General features: G+C 40.7%; 1 protein-coding gene across 1 annotated transcript; it reads right to left on the minus strand.

The window, feature by feature from the left end:
- Nucleotides 1-263: 263 nt before the first annotated feature.
- Nucleotides 264-839, minus strand: LOC106976229 (V-type proton ATPase subunit F-like). The gene has a single exon (XM_053201368.1). The coding sequence runs from the start codon at nt 789-791 to the stop codon at nt 381-383; it is 411 nt and encodes a 136-aa protein (XP_053057343.1). The 5' UTR covers nt 792-839; the 3' UTR covers nt 264-380.
- Between the last annotated feature and the right edge of the window lie 12419 nt (nt 840-13258).

Below are 13258 nucleotides of genomic sequence, written 5' to 3' on the forward strand. Positions count from 1 at the left end.
TAATGTACAGCATGGTGTACATTAGTCAATACTGTTGTGTGTTTGAAAGTTGTTAAGAGAATAAATCTTAGAAGTTCTCATCGCAAGAAAAAAAAGTATGTGATTGTGTGTGGTGATGAATGTTAACTGGACTTATTGTGGTGATTATTTCACAATGCATACAAATATTGAATCATTATGTTGTACACCTGAAACTAACTTAATATTGCGTGTCAATTATACCTCAGTTGAAAACAGGAAGTTAGGGGAGCCTGGGTGGCTCATTTTTTTTTTCCCCCTAACCAGCCTTGACTTTAATGGCAGAGCCCCAGCAACCTGGAAGCACCTCACCTAGCCTCTTAATGGAGTGGGAAGGGGCACGGGAATTGGAAATCAGAGGCTCAAAACTCGCAGAAGGACTGAGGGCAAGCCTGGGGAGGAGCTGCCTGGCTGTAGGGAGGGTCTTCGGCTGTGAACATGCCCCGGGCCCGGCGCAGGATGGAGTCCTTGGCGGCATCATAGGGGTGCTCCTTGGACGGGATCTCCAGGACGGCTGGGATGGAGCGCTGGTGGGCGTCGAGCGCGTGCCGCACCATCTCTGCGATGTACTGGTTGATGAGGATAATGCCGATGTCATCCCCGTTTAGAAACTGCCGGAAAGTGTCTTCGATCTCATTGATGGTTGTATCCTTCTCCACCACCAGGAAATTAGGGTGGCGGTTCTTGTTAAGCTCCCCTATGCCGCCCAGGAGGAAGCCAGTAACTGTGTCCTCGTCTCCGATCACCGCAATTAGCTTCCCCCTACCCGCCATTCTCGCAGACAGGTAGAGCTCAGTAGAGACGGCCTGAAGTCCCCCCCCCCCCACTTTTTTTTTTCTTTTTTAAAAAGCAGAAGACCTGACCGGCTTCTGCTCAGGTCATGATCCCACGGTCCGTGGGTTCGAGCCCCGCATCGGGCTCTGTGCTGACAGCTCAAGAGCCTGGAGCCTGTTTCGGATTCTGTGTCTCCCTCTCTCTCTGCCCCTCCCCAACTCATGCTCTGTCTCGGTCTCTCTCAAAAATAAATAAACATTAAAAATTAAAAAAAAAAAAGAAAAAGAAAACAGGAAGTTAGTGGTGAAGGAAGGGTAAGGAGTAGGGCTGTCAATAAAGGGGAACGTCATGGGGGGGGGATATGTGATTTTATAGATGGGAAAGACTTGTACACATTTGTATAGTGAGGGGGAAGGTGAAGAAATGTTGACATTGCAAGAAAGAGGTGTTAAATACAGGGAGATCCATCTTAAAGCTGGGGAATTGGGCTGTGAATCAGCTGTGGGATACCCTGGCTTCCAAGATTGAAGACAACTGGTGGGTACAGATGTATGTCCAGGTAAGGGATGGTGGAGGAAAAATTAGAGGCAGTTTATGCCTGAGAGCCTTTTTTTTTTTTTTTTTTGAGATATGAATAGTGATGTCATTAGATGAGGAATGAAGAGGTAGGAGGGTAATGAGGGTTCTGCACTGAAAGTTCCACATCCTGCCCAGGAACCCCCTCAGTCCTGGGCAAACCTGACCTTTGGTCACTCTAAGGGTAGGGGTGAAAGAAAGGGCTTGAGGGGAGGATTAAATGTTAACACCACAGTGGAAAGCGGAAGAGAGGACTGTGACCAGAGCCCAGCATCGAGGACTCAGATGGAACCAGAGAGCAAGGGGCAGCATTTTGCACGTGGCTGTGTGATTTTCTTCGGCAGTGCCTAAGCATTCTGAGTTGTGTTTCCAGGACCGTGGGTGTGAATTCACTCAGAGGGAGATGCGTGGGGAGGACCTCTTGCAGCCCCAAGTATGCCGTATCAGAGGCCTCATCCAGGGTCAACAAAACAGTGAAACTCAGTGGCAAGGCTGCCAGAAATAGCATCACCTGCTGGTGGAAGATTTTGATGTCAGTGATGCCCAATGTCTCGGGTTCTTTACTTTTACATAATTGACAGATGGCTGAGTTACAACATTCTACGACGTCTTGAGGCACCTCTGAGATACAGATGTGTCTTCATAATACATCTTCATCTAGAAGAGTAACTGACTGTAGACTGCAGTCGGTAACCAGTGTCCCGAGATAAGAAGCAGAGAGCTAAAGGTCCTATCCCAGCATGGGCTCCGGGATGTCCAGTTCCGGGCTCTATCCACGTGTTCTGTGCCAAGCGTGCCATGGGAATAGTTGGCCTTTGTCATGGGCTAAATTATATACTTTTACACCTGGTAGCATTTGCACTTGTTGTTAGTTCTGGAAACAAAGAAAGAGGGAAATATAGGGTGGTCTAGCTGGTAACGGGGCAAATTGGGCCCTGAGCTCCCATAAGCAGACTCAAGTAAATATCTGAAGTATCGCCTTTTCTTTTTGAAACAAATGCAATTAGATAGCTCCCAAATGGGTGAGAGGTGTTTTCTCTACATTTTGCTCTATAACCAGAGCAAGCCATTGCCTCTAAACTTACAGTATGGAATAGAAATAGGGCACAAGGGGAACTCAAATGACATGGGTTTGGTGAAAATCTGGAACTCGGCTTGGGTTGGGGAAGGCACTCAAATCTCATCTTGTTGGTTGCAGCTTGGGCCAAGACCTTGCACGAATAGGCTGAGGCTTCAGGCAATAGGAGTATTGCGGACTGAGTCGTGTCCTCCCATATCCGTAAGTTGAAGCCCTTTACCCCTGTACCTCAGAACGTGACTGTGTTTGGAGATAGGGCCTTTAAAGAGGTAATTAAAGTTAAATGGGTGGTGGACCCTGATCCAATATGACTGATATCCTTAAAAGAGGAGGAAATTTGGACACAGAAGATACATCAGAGAGGAAGGACCTTGGGGGAAGACCTAGGAAGAAGGCAGCCTTCTACAGGCTGAGGAGAGAGGACTCAGAACAAATCAGACCCACCAATTGCTCGATTTTGAACTTTAAGCCCCCGGAACTGTGGGAGAATACATTTCTGTTGTTTACCCCCACTCCCACCTCCACCCAGTCTATACTATTTTGTTATGGCAACCCTAGCAGACTGATACAGGGAGATTTAGTTTGGATCTCTCAACTATCTAAGATATAGTAGGCACATCAGTTTGTTTGTTTTTTTTATTTTTTAATGTTCATTTTTGAGAGAGAGACAGAGAGGGAGAGCAGGGGAGGGGCAGAGAGAGAGGGAGACACAGGATCTGAAGCAGGCTCCAGGCTCTGAGCTGTCAGCACAGAGCCCGAGGCAGGGTTTGAACTCACTTACTGTGAGTTCATGACCTGAGCCCAAGTTGAACACTTAACTGACTGAATCACCCAAGCGCCCAGTTTTTTTTTCTTTTTTCTTTTAATATAAAAACAAACGCAGGAGATGTCTGCTAAGAAAATCCTACGTTTACCTCCATTTTATTTATTTATCAAATTTACCAGAGATTTTTGCGGTGCTTACCACAGGAGGTGACGTCATCCCACATCTCTGCTCCTGGCTGTTTCTGAACCTCCTGCACCTCAAAGTGCATCTATACCTGCATGAACTCTTTTGGAGTGATTTAAATTAAGTATTTGTCAAATGACAGTGCTGCCTTTTTTGGGAAGTTTGGGAATGGAGTCTGCAGGCAGCATTTTCATTATGTGCAGTAGGAATTAAACCTGCGTCTGAACACAAAGGTTAAGTCAATGGTTTCACTTCCTTCATCCCTGTGGAATTTAGGCCAGTCATCCTATCTGGTTAATTCTCTTTAGTATTTAGAATATCTCAGATTGATTCTAGTGTTTGGCACTTTTAATTAAAAATGATTTTCTAAAATCCTCCTAGGCACATGAAGTTGACAAGAGACTCTCCATGGCATCAAGCTGTATGTTTCTGTGAGTAATATGTTGATATCAGATTCTACCAGAAATGTTGCAGAAGATAAAAACAGATCTGACTTTGTTTTGTGAACCTATCAGTAGCTGTTGACTTAGACCAGTCTATCCTGACTTGCAAAGTCTGCTTTAGAAACAATGACAGGTAATGTACTGAATGGCAGGGGAATGTTCATTAAATGTTTATCTCTCGTGAATTTTCCTGTCATTGCTCTTGGGAATAACACTGGGGATAGGGAGTTGGGAAACTAGCGTTGTCATTTACTTATTATGTGCCTTTGGTGAAGTCAGTCACGGTAAGCATCAGTTTATTCACTTGTAAAATAGGGATGAATGCAGTGTTTCAAGCCTGCCTTACAGGTGTTTGTGAGAATAAAATTAAATAACGAACGTCTTTGTGGTGCTTTTTAAAACATGGTATACAATGTGTTTCAATCTTATTACTGCACTTGCCACTAAATGGTTTAACTTAATGGCCCTTTTATGTTGTTTTCTCCCATTCTAAATGAAGTTGCTCCTGGGATGCCTTGAGGGAAGAAAATCATAGTAAACAGAAGGATCTTTTGTTTGATTAGGGTTCAAGCCAGCCAGATTCCTCGTTTCACAGAGTTTCAGGGAGTGTCTATTGAAGTTTGAGGTCAACTTTTTTTTTTTCTATCTTCCGTTCGGCAATGACTTTTTTCCTACCAATTTCCCCAAGATTTAATTTCTTAAAGACAATATAAATGTTACCTTAGAATGAAATCTTCTAGAACTTAAGGTCAAGTTACATGTGATCTATGGGAATGAATCATCTCAAAGTGTGGTAAGAAAGGCTCCTTCCCCTATGGGCTGCCTTTCTGAAAGCTTCAAATGCCTAGGGTTTCTGATTCCAGCTGTGCTGTAGAACATTTTTTCTGAGTAGAAAAATAATGAACATAAACCTCCATCACTCTGTATTAATTAGTAAAGTACATTAAGAGAACCCCAGCTTGTAGTTGTCACTTCCTGTGTTGGGACATAGTTGAATGTCTATTAAATGTCAAATAATTCCCATAAAGTACTGTTTTTGAACAGAGATTATAATCTGGGAGTAGTGCAAACCACCCAGATTTTTTACCATGACTGTCAGGAGAATGGGCAAGCTGGACTGTGTGTGTGTGTGTGTGTGTGTGTGTGTGTGTGTGTGTGTGTGACGAGCATTGAATTATCGTTGTCATTGGTGCAGTTGCAGGATGGGCGTTCGAGGGGGTTTAAAATTTTAGAACCTCTTTATTATGGAAAAATTTCAAACATATGCAAAAGTCAAAAACTGATACAACAGATCCCTATGTGTCCATCACCCAACTTCAAGAACAAGAATTATCCACATTTTGCTATTTAAAAAAAAATCCCCCCCACCCCGTTTCTCACTTTCTCTCTCTCCTTTTGCTGGAATATTGTAAATTAAGCATTTTAAATGCTTCAGGATGTATCTTTAACTAACAAGGCCTTAGTTTTGCTGTCGTTTTTAATTTTTAAATGTTTTTAAAAATAATTTTTCGTTTTGACATAATTTGAAGCATACAGAAGACTTTCAAGAATAGTATAAGGATCTCCTGTAACCCTTAATTCTTTAACCAAATATCACTTATTGTATACATTTTGACTTTTGCTTTATCATTTTCTTTCTCTTTCAAATACTTCATATAATTTTTTTCCTGAACTATTTGAGAATGAGCTGATGACACTGTTCCCCTTTGCTACTGAATACTTCAGTTTGTATGTTCTAAGAACAAGGACACTTTCTTACATAACTGATGTCTTACATAACAGAATAATTACTAAAATCAGGAAATGTAACATAGATGCAATACTGTTATCTAATCCACAGTCCATATTAAAATTTCATCAGTTGCCACAATAACATCCTTTTTATAATTTTTTTTTCTGGCCTAGCATCTAATCCAGGATCATACGTTACATCTTACTTGGCATCTCTCTTTAGTTTCCTTAAGTCTAGAACAAATAGTTCGTTGGTCTTTCCTGATCTTGACATTTTTGAAGAGTACAGAATAGGTATTTTGTGGAATGCCCCTCAGTTGAGGTTTGTCTGATGTTTCCTTATGACTGGATTCAGGTTATGCATTTTTGGCAGGAGCACCACAGAAGAGATGAGGTGTCCTCTGTCCATGGTATCAATAGGCATGTGATGTCTGTGCCAACATTGGTGATGGAACTTTGTTCCTTTGATTAAGGTGTGGTTCGCCAAGTGGGAGATAGTTTGAGATTCTTATGTAATATCCTGTTCCTTATACCTTTATTCACTGGTTTTCAGATCCATTGATGACCTTCTAACTCCATCATTTAATATATTAGTTGGCCTTCTATTAGGAGGAAGAACTTTTTCTCCTCCCTCCTATTTTTATTCATTTACTTATTTCTATCAGTATGGACTTATGGACTCGTATTTTATTTAATGGGTTTTGCTTCATTACTGCGTTATTTCTTTTGATGTTCAAATTTCTCAGCTGTGGCCCCCGGGAGCCCTTCCTACTTCCTCCTGTGTCTTTCCCATGTGTCCTAAAGGAGGCTTAACATGGTACCTCCCATGGTGGAGTGGAGGCTGATGTTGGCATTCCCGTTCACTTGCACAGTATCCAGTAAGGAACAATAGACTTTCTATCCAAATCCTCCTGGGTTCCAGCACATCCCTGGAGAGAGTCTGTGTGGTCAGTTGAGGAGCATGGAGGAGACTGAAATGCACTCGGTTAGGGGAAAAGCCTGCTGAGAGCCTTTTATTTTGGGTCCCTGATGGTGGCCTTTGCAGAAATGCTCCCCCACTAGAAAGTTAAGCAATGGGTTTCCTAATTTCTGGCTTCTGTCTAAAACAGGTTTCTTGAGCCAGTTAATTGAACATAAATTACAATTGACCTTGGAGGGATTAACTTGCATTTTGGGGTCACTCAGCTGTATAGCTATTTGGGTGCTTTCTGACTCCTGAGCTTTTATATACTTTTCAGCGAAGTTAGAGATGAAAATGTACCACTCAGGGACATTACAGAAGTTGTTGACCTTCTCTGGTCAGTTTGAGGTCAAGGAATTAATGTAGAGAATTACCAGAAGATCCATAAATACACATATTTCTTACATGAGAGGTTTCATTAAAAAAAGTAATGTTCATCTTACTTAACTGTTTCAGAACCATGTATAACATTTGAATGACAGTCATATAAAGGACATTTTAGGTTGGGGCACGGTAAAAATAACATTTAAGTTAAAATTTAAAAAACTACTAGCAGTAGGTTTTCTAAAATTCCATTGCGACTAAACCTTTTTGACATTGAAAATAAATTGGATGATAAACCCCCATATTCAGAAGGAGACTTAACTTATGTCAAAAGTTGAAAACATTCTCTTGAGGGCAGTTCAGAGAGTACTGGAAGTAGTCATTGTAGCCTGAGTCCTAAATTTTGCTCGGCCGAGTCTCAGTGTATCAAGAGGCTGAATTAGAAATTGGTATGCCAGCTTCTTTTCTGGTGCATGAGTAGAAAGAACATGACCTTCGGAAACACAGACCTGGGAGCAAATAATGCCGCTGTCATTGATTTGTTCTCTCTCTTGGGCAAGGGCTTTTGTGATTCCAAGTGCCAGTTTCCTCCTCTGCAAAGAAAGGTTCATAACTTGTAGGATCAGTGGAAGGAATAAAAGCGATAGAAAACTTCAGTATAAAGTATAGTTCCTGGCAGAGAGGAAGCTCCCAATGACTGTGACTTCTTCCCACTCTCCCAACAGTGTAACAGTCACCAACATTCATTCATTGTGTACCATGTGCCAGACTTTGACCTCAGTGCTTGACACGCACTACTTGTGAGAGAGGAATTACTTTTCCCAATTTACAGGTGAGAAAACTGAACCCTAGTGAAGTGATGGACTTTTGACCAAATGTTGGTGCTGGGATTTCAAGTTTGATGCTGGACTCCAAGATCTTAATCATTATGCTCCCCTTCTCGTAACAATGACTCTTACCACATGTACTTTTCATAAATGAGGAGTCTGTGTAATATCATTAAATAGGTATAGTAGCGAGCCCTAATTTGTGGTAAGGGAGAATTAAAAACCTGGGCTAGAAACAGAAAGGGAGCACAGGAGAAAAGACAGGGAAAAGTTGAGACATGTACTCAGTAGATGTGTTTTATGGAATTCCCACTTTAACATTGTAAGTGACCATACGAGGCAAATCTATTCCCTTCTTTTGGAAGCAAAAACAAAAAAAAACAAAAAAAAACCCCCAGGATCAGAGGGGTTAAGGAGCAAGGCAGACTTCCCATTCCACCCAAGTCTGTGTGATGTCAAAGCCCCGAGTCCTGTTGTTCTGTGCTGTTTCCTGTGATTGTTAACATAGATGCCAATGAAATCTCTGGCACTGCCACACCCCAGTGTTCACCCCTGTAATGTCTCCAGTGAGCTGAAAGAATTGGGAACAGATGTGCATACTTATTATTCTAGCTGGAAATTGGTTTGTACCAGACCCCAGTGAAGTCCAGCCTCTAAGGCTTTTAGCATTGTACCCATTGCTACCCGTATTTCACAGTTTGGCATCAGGGGTAGCTTTCAATGGCAAGCCTCTTCCCCCTTTTGAGGGAAAAAATGTGTTCTTGGAATAGTCCTTGAAAAATATTTCACCCCTGGTTGTTTAAGCAGAGGCTGCTTCTTGTCTATTCCAATATCTATTTTCCTCTACCTGAAGAGAACTTAAAATTTAGTCAGGTCTCTTACAACCCAGAGTTAAAGATAGTTCCCAGCCTCTCTTGCAGCTAAGTGTTGTCATGTGACTGAGCTCTGGCCAAAGAGCAGAGGTGCTCTGTGGAATTCTGGGAAAGTTGCTTAAAAGGAGTTGACCCAGCTTGGAGGAAACCCTTTATCCTTCTGTTATGCCTACTTTGTTAGCGCAGCAACTGAGAAGTAATAGCTCAAGTTCCAACAGCTGTCTTGAATCATGAGTTGACCTTTAGAATGGAAACCACCTCAAGGATTGTAGGGCAGAAAGATAGGAGACTGATGACAACTTGGAGTCACTTTACCAGTGACTGGGCTGCCTGTCTTTATTTTTACATGAGAAGGACATAAACTTCCTCATGCCCTCTCTCCCTTCCTCTCCTCTCCTCTCCTCTCCTCTCTCCTCTCCTCTCCTCTCCTCTCCTCTCCTCTCCTCTCCTCTCCTCTCCTCCTCCCTCCCCTCCCCTCCCCTCCCCTCCCCTTCCCTCCCCTCCCCTCCCCTGTCCTTCCCTTCCTTCCCCTCTCCTCCCTTCTCCTCCTCTCTCCTTTTCCTTCTTTCTTTGCTTCCTTCCTCCTTTCTATTTCTTCCTTCCATACTTCCTTCCTTCCTACCTTCCTTCCTTCCCTCCTTCCCTCCCTCCCTCCCTCTGTCCTCTCTCCCTCCTTTTTTCTTTCCCTTCCCTTCCCTTCCCTTCCCTTCCCTTCCCTTCCCTTCCCTTCCCTTCCCTTCCCTTCCCTTCCCTTCCCTTCCTTTCCTTTCCTTCCCTTCCTTTCCTTCCCTTCCTTCCCTTCCCTTCCTGTTTGTCATTGTTATTTTGGGATTTTCTATTATATGCAACAAGGTAATTCTAATTACAGTTTCCAAAAATATGCTTAGCTTCTTTTGGGCACATTTTGATGTCCTGGGAAAGCCTGCAAAATTCTGAGCCTACTGGCTCAGCATTTAGTTGAATATGCTTACCTTACAATTTATTAAGGTATCATGGAAATATGCACAGCTGAATATTTTGGGCCTTTATATCCTTTAACATCTTTTTGAGTTAAAGCACTTTTAGCAGTGAAAACACATTAACATGTATTCACAACCCCACCCCCTCTTCTTACTGTTGAATTCAGAGAAGGATGCATTTGGAAGAAATTAGGGTCTTTGTCCTCTGAAGCTACTCCTTCAAGTCCACCAGACACTGTGCACTTTTCAGGGTCATGCTGTGAACAGATTTGGAAGGGCTATGATGTTTTTGTGATAAAAATTATTGCATCAGACAAAACTCAAACTTTACTCCAGGCAGGATTTCCCCCTCCCCATTTTATATTGACATCAAGCAAAACACTGACACAAGATAGTCCTGTCCTCCTGACATACTGAACTTTGGGCACAAATGGAAAGTACATTAGGAAGACATAGTTCTGTGCTTAAGTACCAGAGTTGGTGGCAATGAGTTTCCCACTTAAATGTGATTCATTTAAAGAGAACCAAATATCATGGTTTCCTGGTAATTATATTTCTACTTATTTTTACCTTAGCAAAAGATATTGTTTTTGGTGAAAATATTTTATATATCTCTTTTGTTGACTCTTTTGAGTTAAAAATAAGTAGACCAAAATAAATCCCAAACTTCACTCCCAAAGCCTTCTAGAGACAAATATGGAGAGAATATTTAGAGATCCTAGCAAAAGGAAGTGGAAATTTGAGCAATCAACTGAAGAATTCAGGCAAAAATGGTTGAGTATATTAATTCTGTTCTTAAATCTTGATTGTCTGGCACTATCATAAATTAGATTGAACCGAATTTTCTAGACAAAAGCCATGAGGCTTCCTTTCACTTTGTCTGTGGAAACATGGTCTGTAAGTACCAACTAATCACTTCTGGTTACCATTGTTGAAAATACACCTTTTGCATGGCATTGCATTAGCCTTGGAATTAAAAATGTATACTCCACTGAGTTAAATGAGGACTGTTAATGTACTCATAAGATCATACAATTTTGAGTATTTTCAAGGAATTTAGATATGATCAACTTCACTCCTTCCTCCCCTCCCCCGCCGCCTCCCATAGCCCCATATTAAAGATGAGGAAACTGAGACACAGAGCTTTTTCAAAGTCTCACAGCTTGTACATAAATTCCACTAATAAAGGCATCATGTTTCACGCTTTTTGTTAATTTTCTAAAATGATATAGTGGAGTAAAAGAAGCTTTGGCCCATCAGTTTGAATTTGGTGCTAATTATGTTTGGCATCATGATTTTCTTCCATAAAATACCCAACAAGAAGATTGTAACATCAAAACCTCCCAAGAGTAAGTCCACATCACCTTGTTGAAAGTTACTGGTATTACTTACATACCTATAAGAGACATGGGCTCAAGTGAAAGACTTACCCTATTTTAAGTGAGAGCACACTAAGCCATGTAGGAGAAGAGAAATAGCAAACTGCATATTGATTCTAAAGCAAATCAAGTTAAGTACCTTCTATGGACATATAGTCCGATAATAAAACTCTGGAAAATAATGTATGCTCTTCTTTATTTTCAACAGAACTAGGGGATCTCCTTTAAACTTTGTACACAGTATGGAAATAAGGTTTCTGAAGTAATCATCACAACATGTTTTCATGAGTGTTTATTAAGAAGCCCCAAACCTTTGTTAGTAATAAATCGGGTGACATATCTATAGGCTTAAATCTTTTATTGGGTACTGATTAACTTAACTGCTCCGCCTGACAAACCTTCATAATAAATAAGCCAACCAGTGAGCACTTTGCAATCAAACCAACTTTGTTTAAAGGACTATCACTAAAACATGATTTACGTGGTAATGAATTTTGCAATCAGCATGTGGTGGTGTACAAGTTTCAACATGAATCTAAAATGTAGAAATCTGAAGACATTGAAGTTATTAAAAATCACACCACTATGCGAGTACTTTTAATTAAAAAGAAATATATCACGTTCATATTTAGCAGCGGCATGATGGCATATGAGGAGGATAATTCAGGGTTACTCTTTAAACAGTTCATCACAAAACATGGCTGTGGTTGCTTTAAAGGTTAAGGATTCTTTTTTTAAGATCAAGTTACTTGCCATGATTGAATCAAGAAAAAAAAATCAAAATAAGAAACTGTTTTATATATACATGTAAACCATGTAAATATCAAGGAGATTGATGATGGTATGTCAGTAAGAAAAGTTAATTGTAGATTTTTTTTTCATTTTGACCAAATTTTTCTTAGAAAGCCTATATAAATCACTGGCTTTTCTGTCTCTATTTCAATTAATTAAATTGTTGACAGCGAAATTGTAACAAAGTAGGTTTGGTCTCAAAAATGATTCCCAGATCTTTTTCTATATAACTTAAAAAAAAAATCTTGAAGAACTTAAGTTTTAAACATCTGTCTGGACAGATGTCAAAATGCAGAGTCTTATACCATTATGCTGTGTAAGTATCTGACACTGTGTTATTCCTCTGCAGTTAAATATTCACAGTGAGATTTTATGATCTTTTTAAAAGAAAACTTGCCGAGAGAACCACCTCATCTTGTGCGCCATAATAAGCCCCTTAAATGAAGGAACTCCAGAGCAAACAATGACAAATAACTTACCGTGCTAGTTTTTACATCTTATTTCAGTCACCTGGGATTTTTCTATGGAGATTTTACAAATCACTCAGAGTATGTAATGGGTTGTGGTTCTATTAAAAATTATCTTACTAATTTTGGATATTTCCCTAGAAAGAGAATTTTAGTGAAAGTCTTATATATAAATAGTGAAGAGGATTACATCTGGTAAAAATTATGGTACTGCTGAATCCTACTTGTTGTGGAGTATGTGTTATAGCACAATAAGCCATATCTTTCAAGAAATGAAAGGTGAAAACTATCATGATATTATAAAGGCAACAGTAATTTAGTCAGTAGGACTTCATCGAAAGGAATGTTTAGACCCAGACACTGAGATGCTGAGACGGTGTTTCATTTTGTGTTCTCCTTTGCCTCAAATCCACTAGATTAGATACAATTCATTTACTCGATGAATATTTTCTCATTAGGATTATAATTGCCTGGAAAAAAAAGTTTTTAATGGTTTTAAAGTGATTAAGAAAGCAAAACTTCTCTTTTCTCCTTAGAATTTACTAGCCCCCTCTGCACTAAGTACATTACACAGACAACCACCATTTCCTCCTATTGCCAGGAAGAATTCTTCAACAGAATAGTAAATTCTGTGTCAGAGAGACTAACAATAGCGTGAGCATCTCGCTGTTTACTTAATGAGAAGTGAATGGGAGTGTGAAGGTGCAAAGATGGATTCCGGGTTAGAGGATGGCCAGATGAGACTGCTTTTTTTAGCATATGGAAAAAGCACTGGAAACGTCAGATCTGAAATAGAGCATTCTCCTTCCCTCCCTTCCTTCCCCTCCCTTCCTTCCCCTCCCTTTCTTGCTCCACTCCCCTTCCTTCCCACCCTCCCTCCTTTCCTTCCTTCCTTCCTTCCCTCCCTCCCACTTTCCCTTCCTCACTTCCTTCCCTCCCTCCCACTTTCCCTCCCTCCCTCCCACTTTTCCTTCCTTCCTTCCTTCCTTCCTTCCTTCCTTCCTTCCTTCCTTCCTTCCAGAATCCTCTCTATTTGCCTTAAAAATGCTGAGATGTATTAATTTGCTCTTGAAACTGTCAGATTTAGTGTCGATAAATCTTAAGTGGT

The sequence above is a fragment of the Acinonyx jubatus genome, chromosome A3 (genome assembly GCF_027475565.1).
Source record: "Acinonyx jubatus isolate Ajub_Pintada_27869175 chromosome A3, VMU_Ajub_asm_v1.0, whole genome shotgun sequence".
Lineage (NCBI taxonomy): Eukaryota > Metazoa > Chordata > Mammalia > Carnivora > Felidae > Acinonyx > Acinonyx jubatus.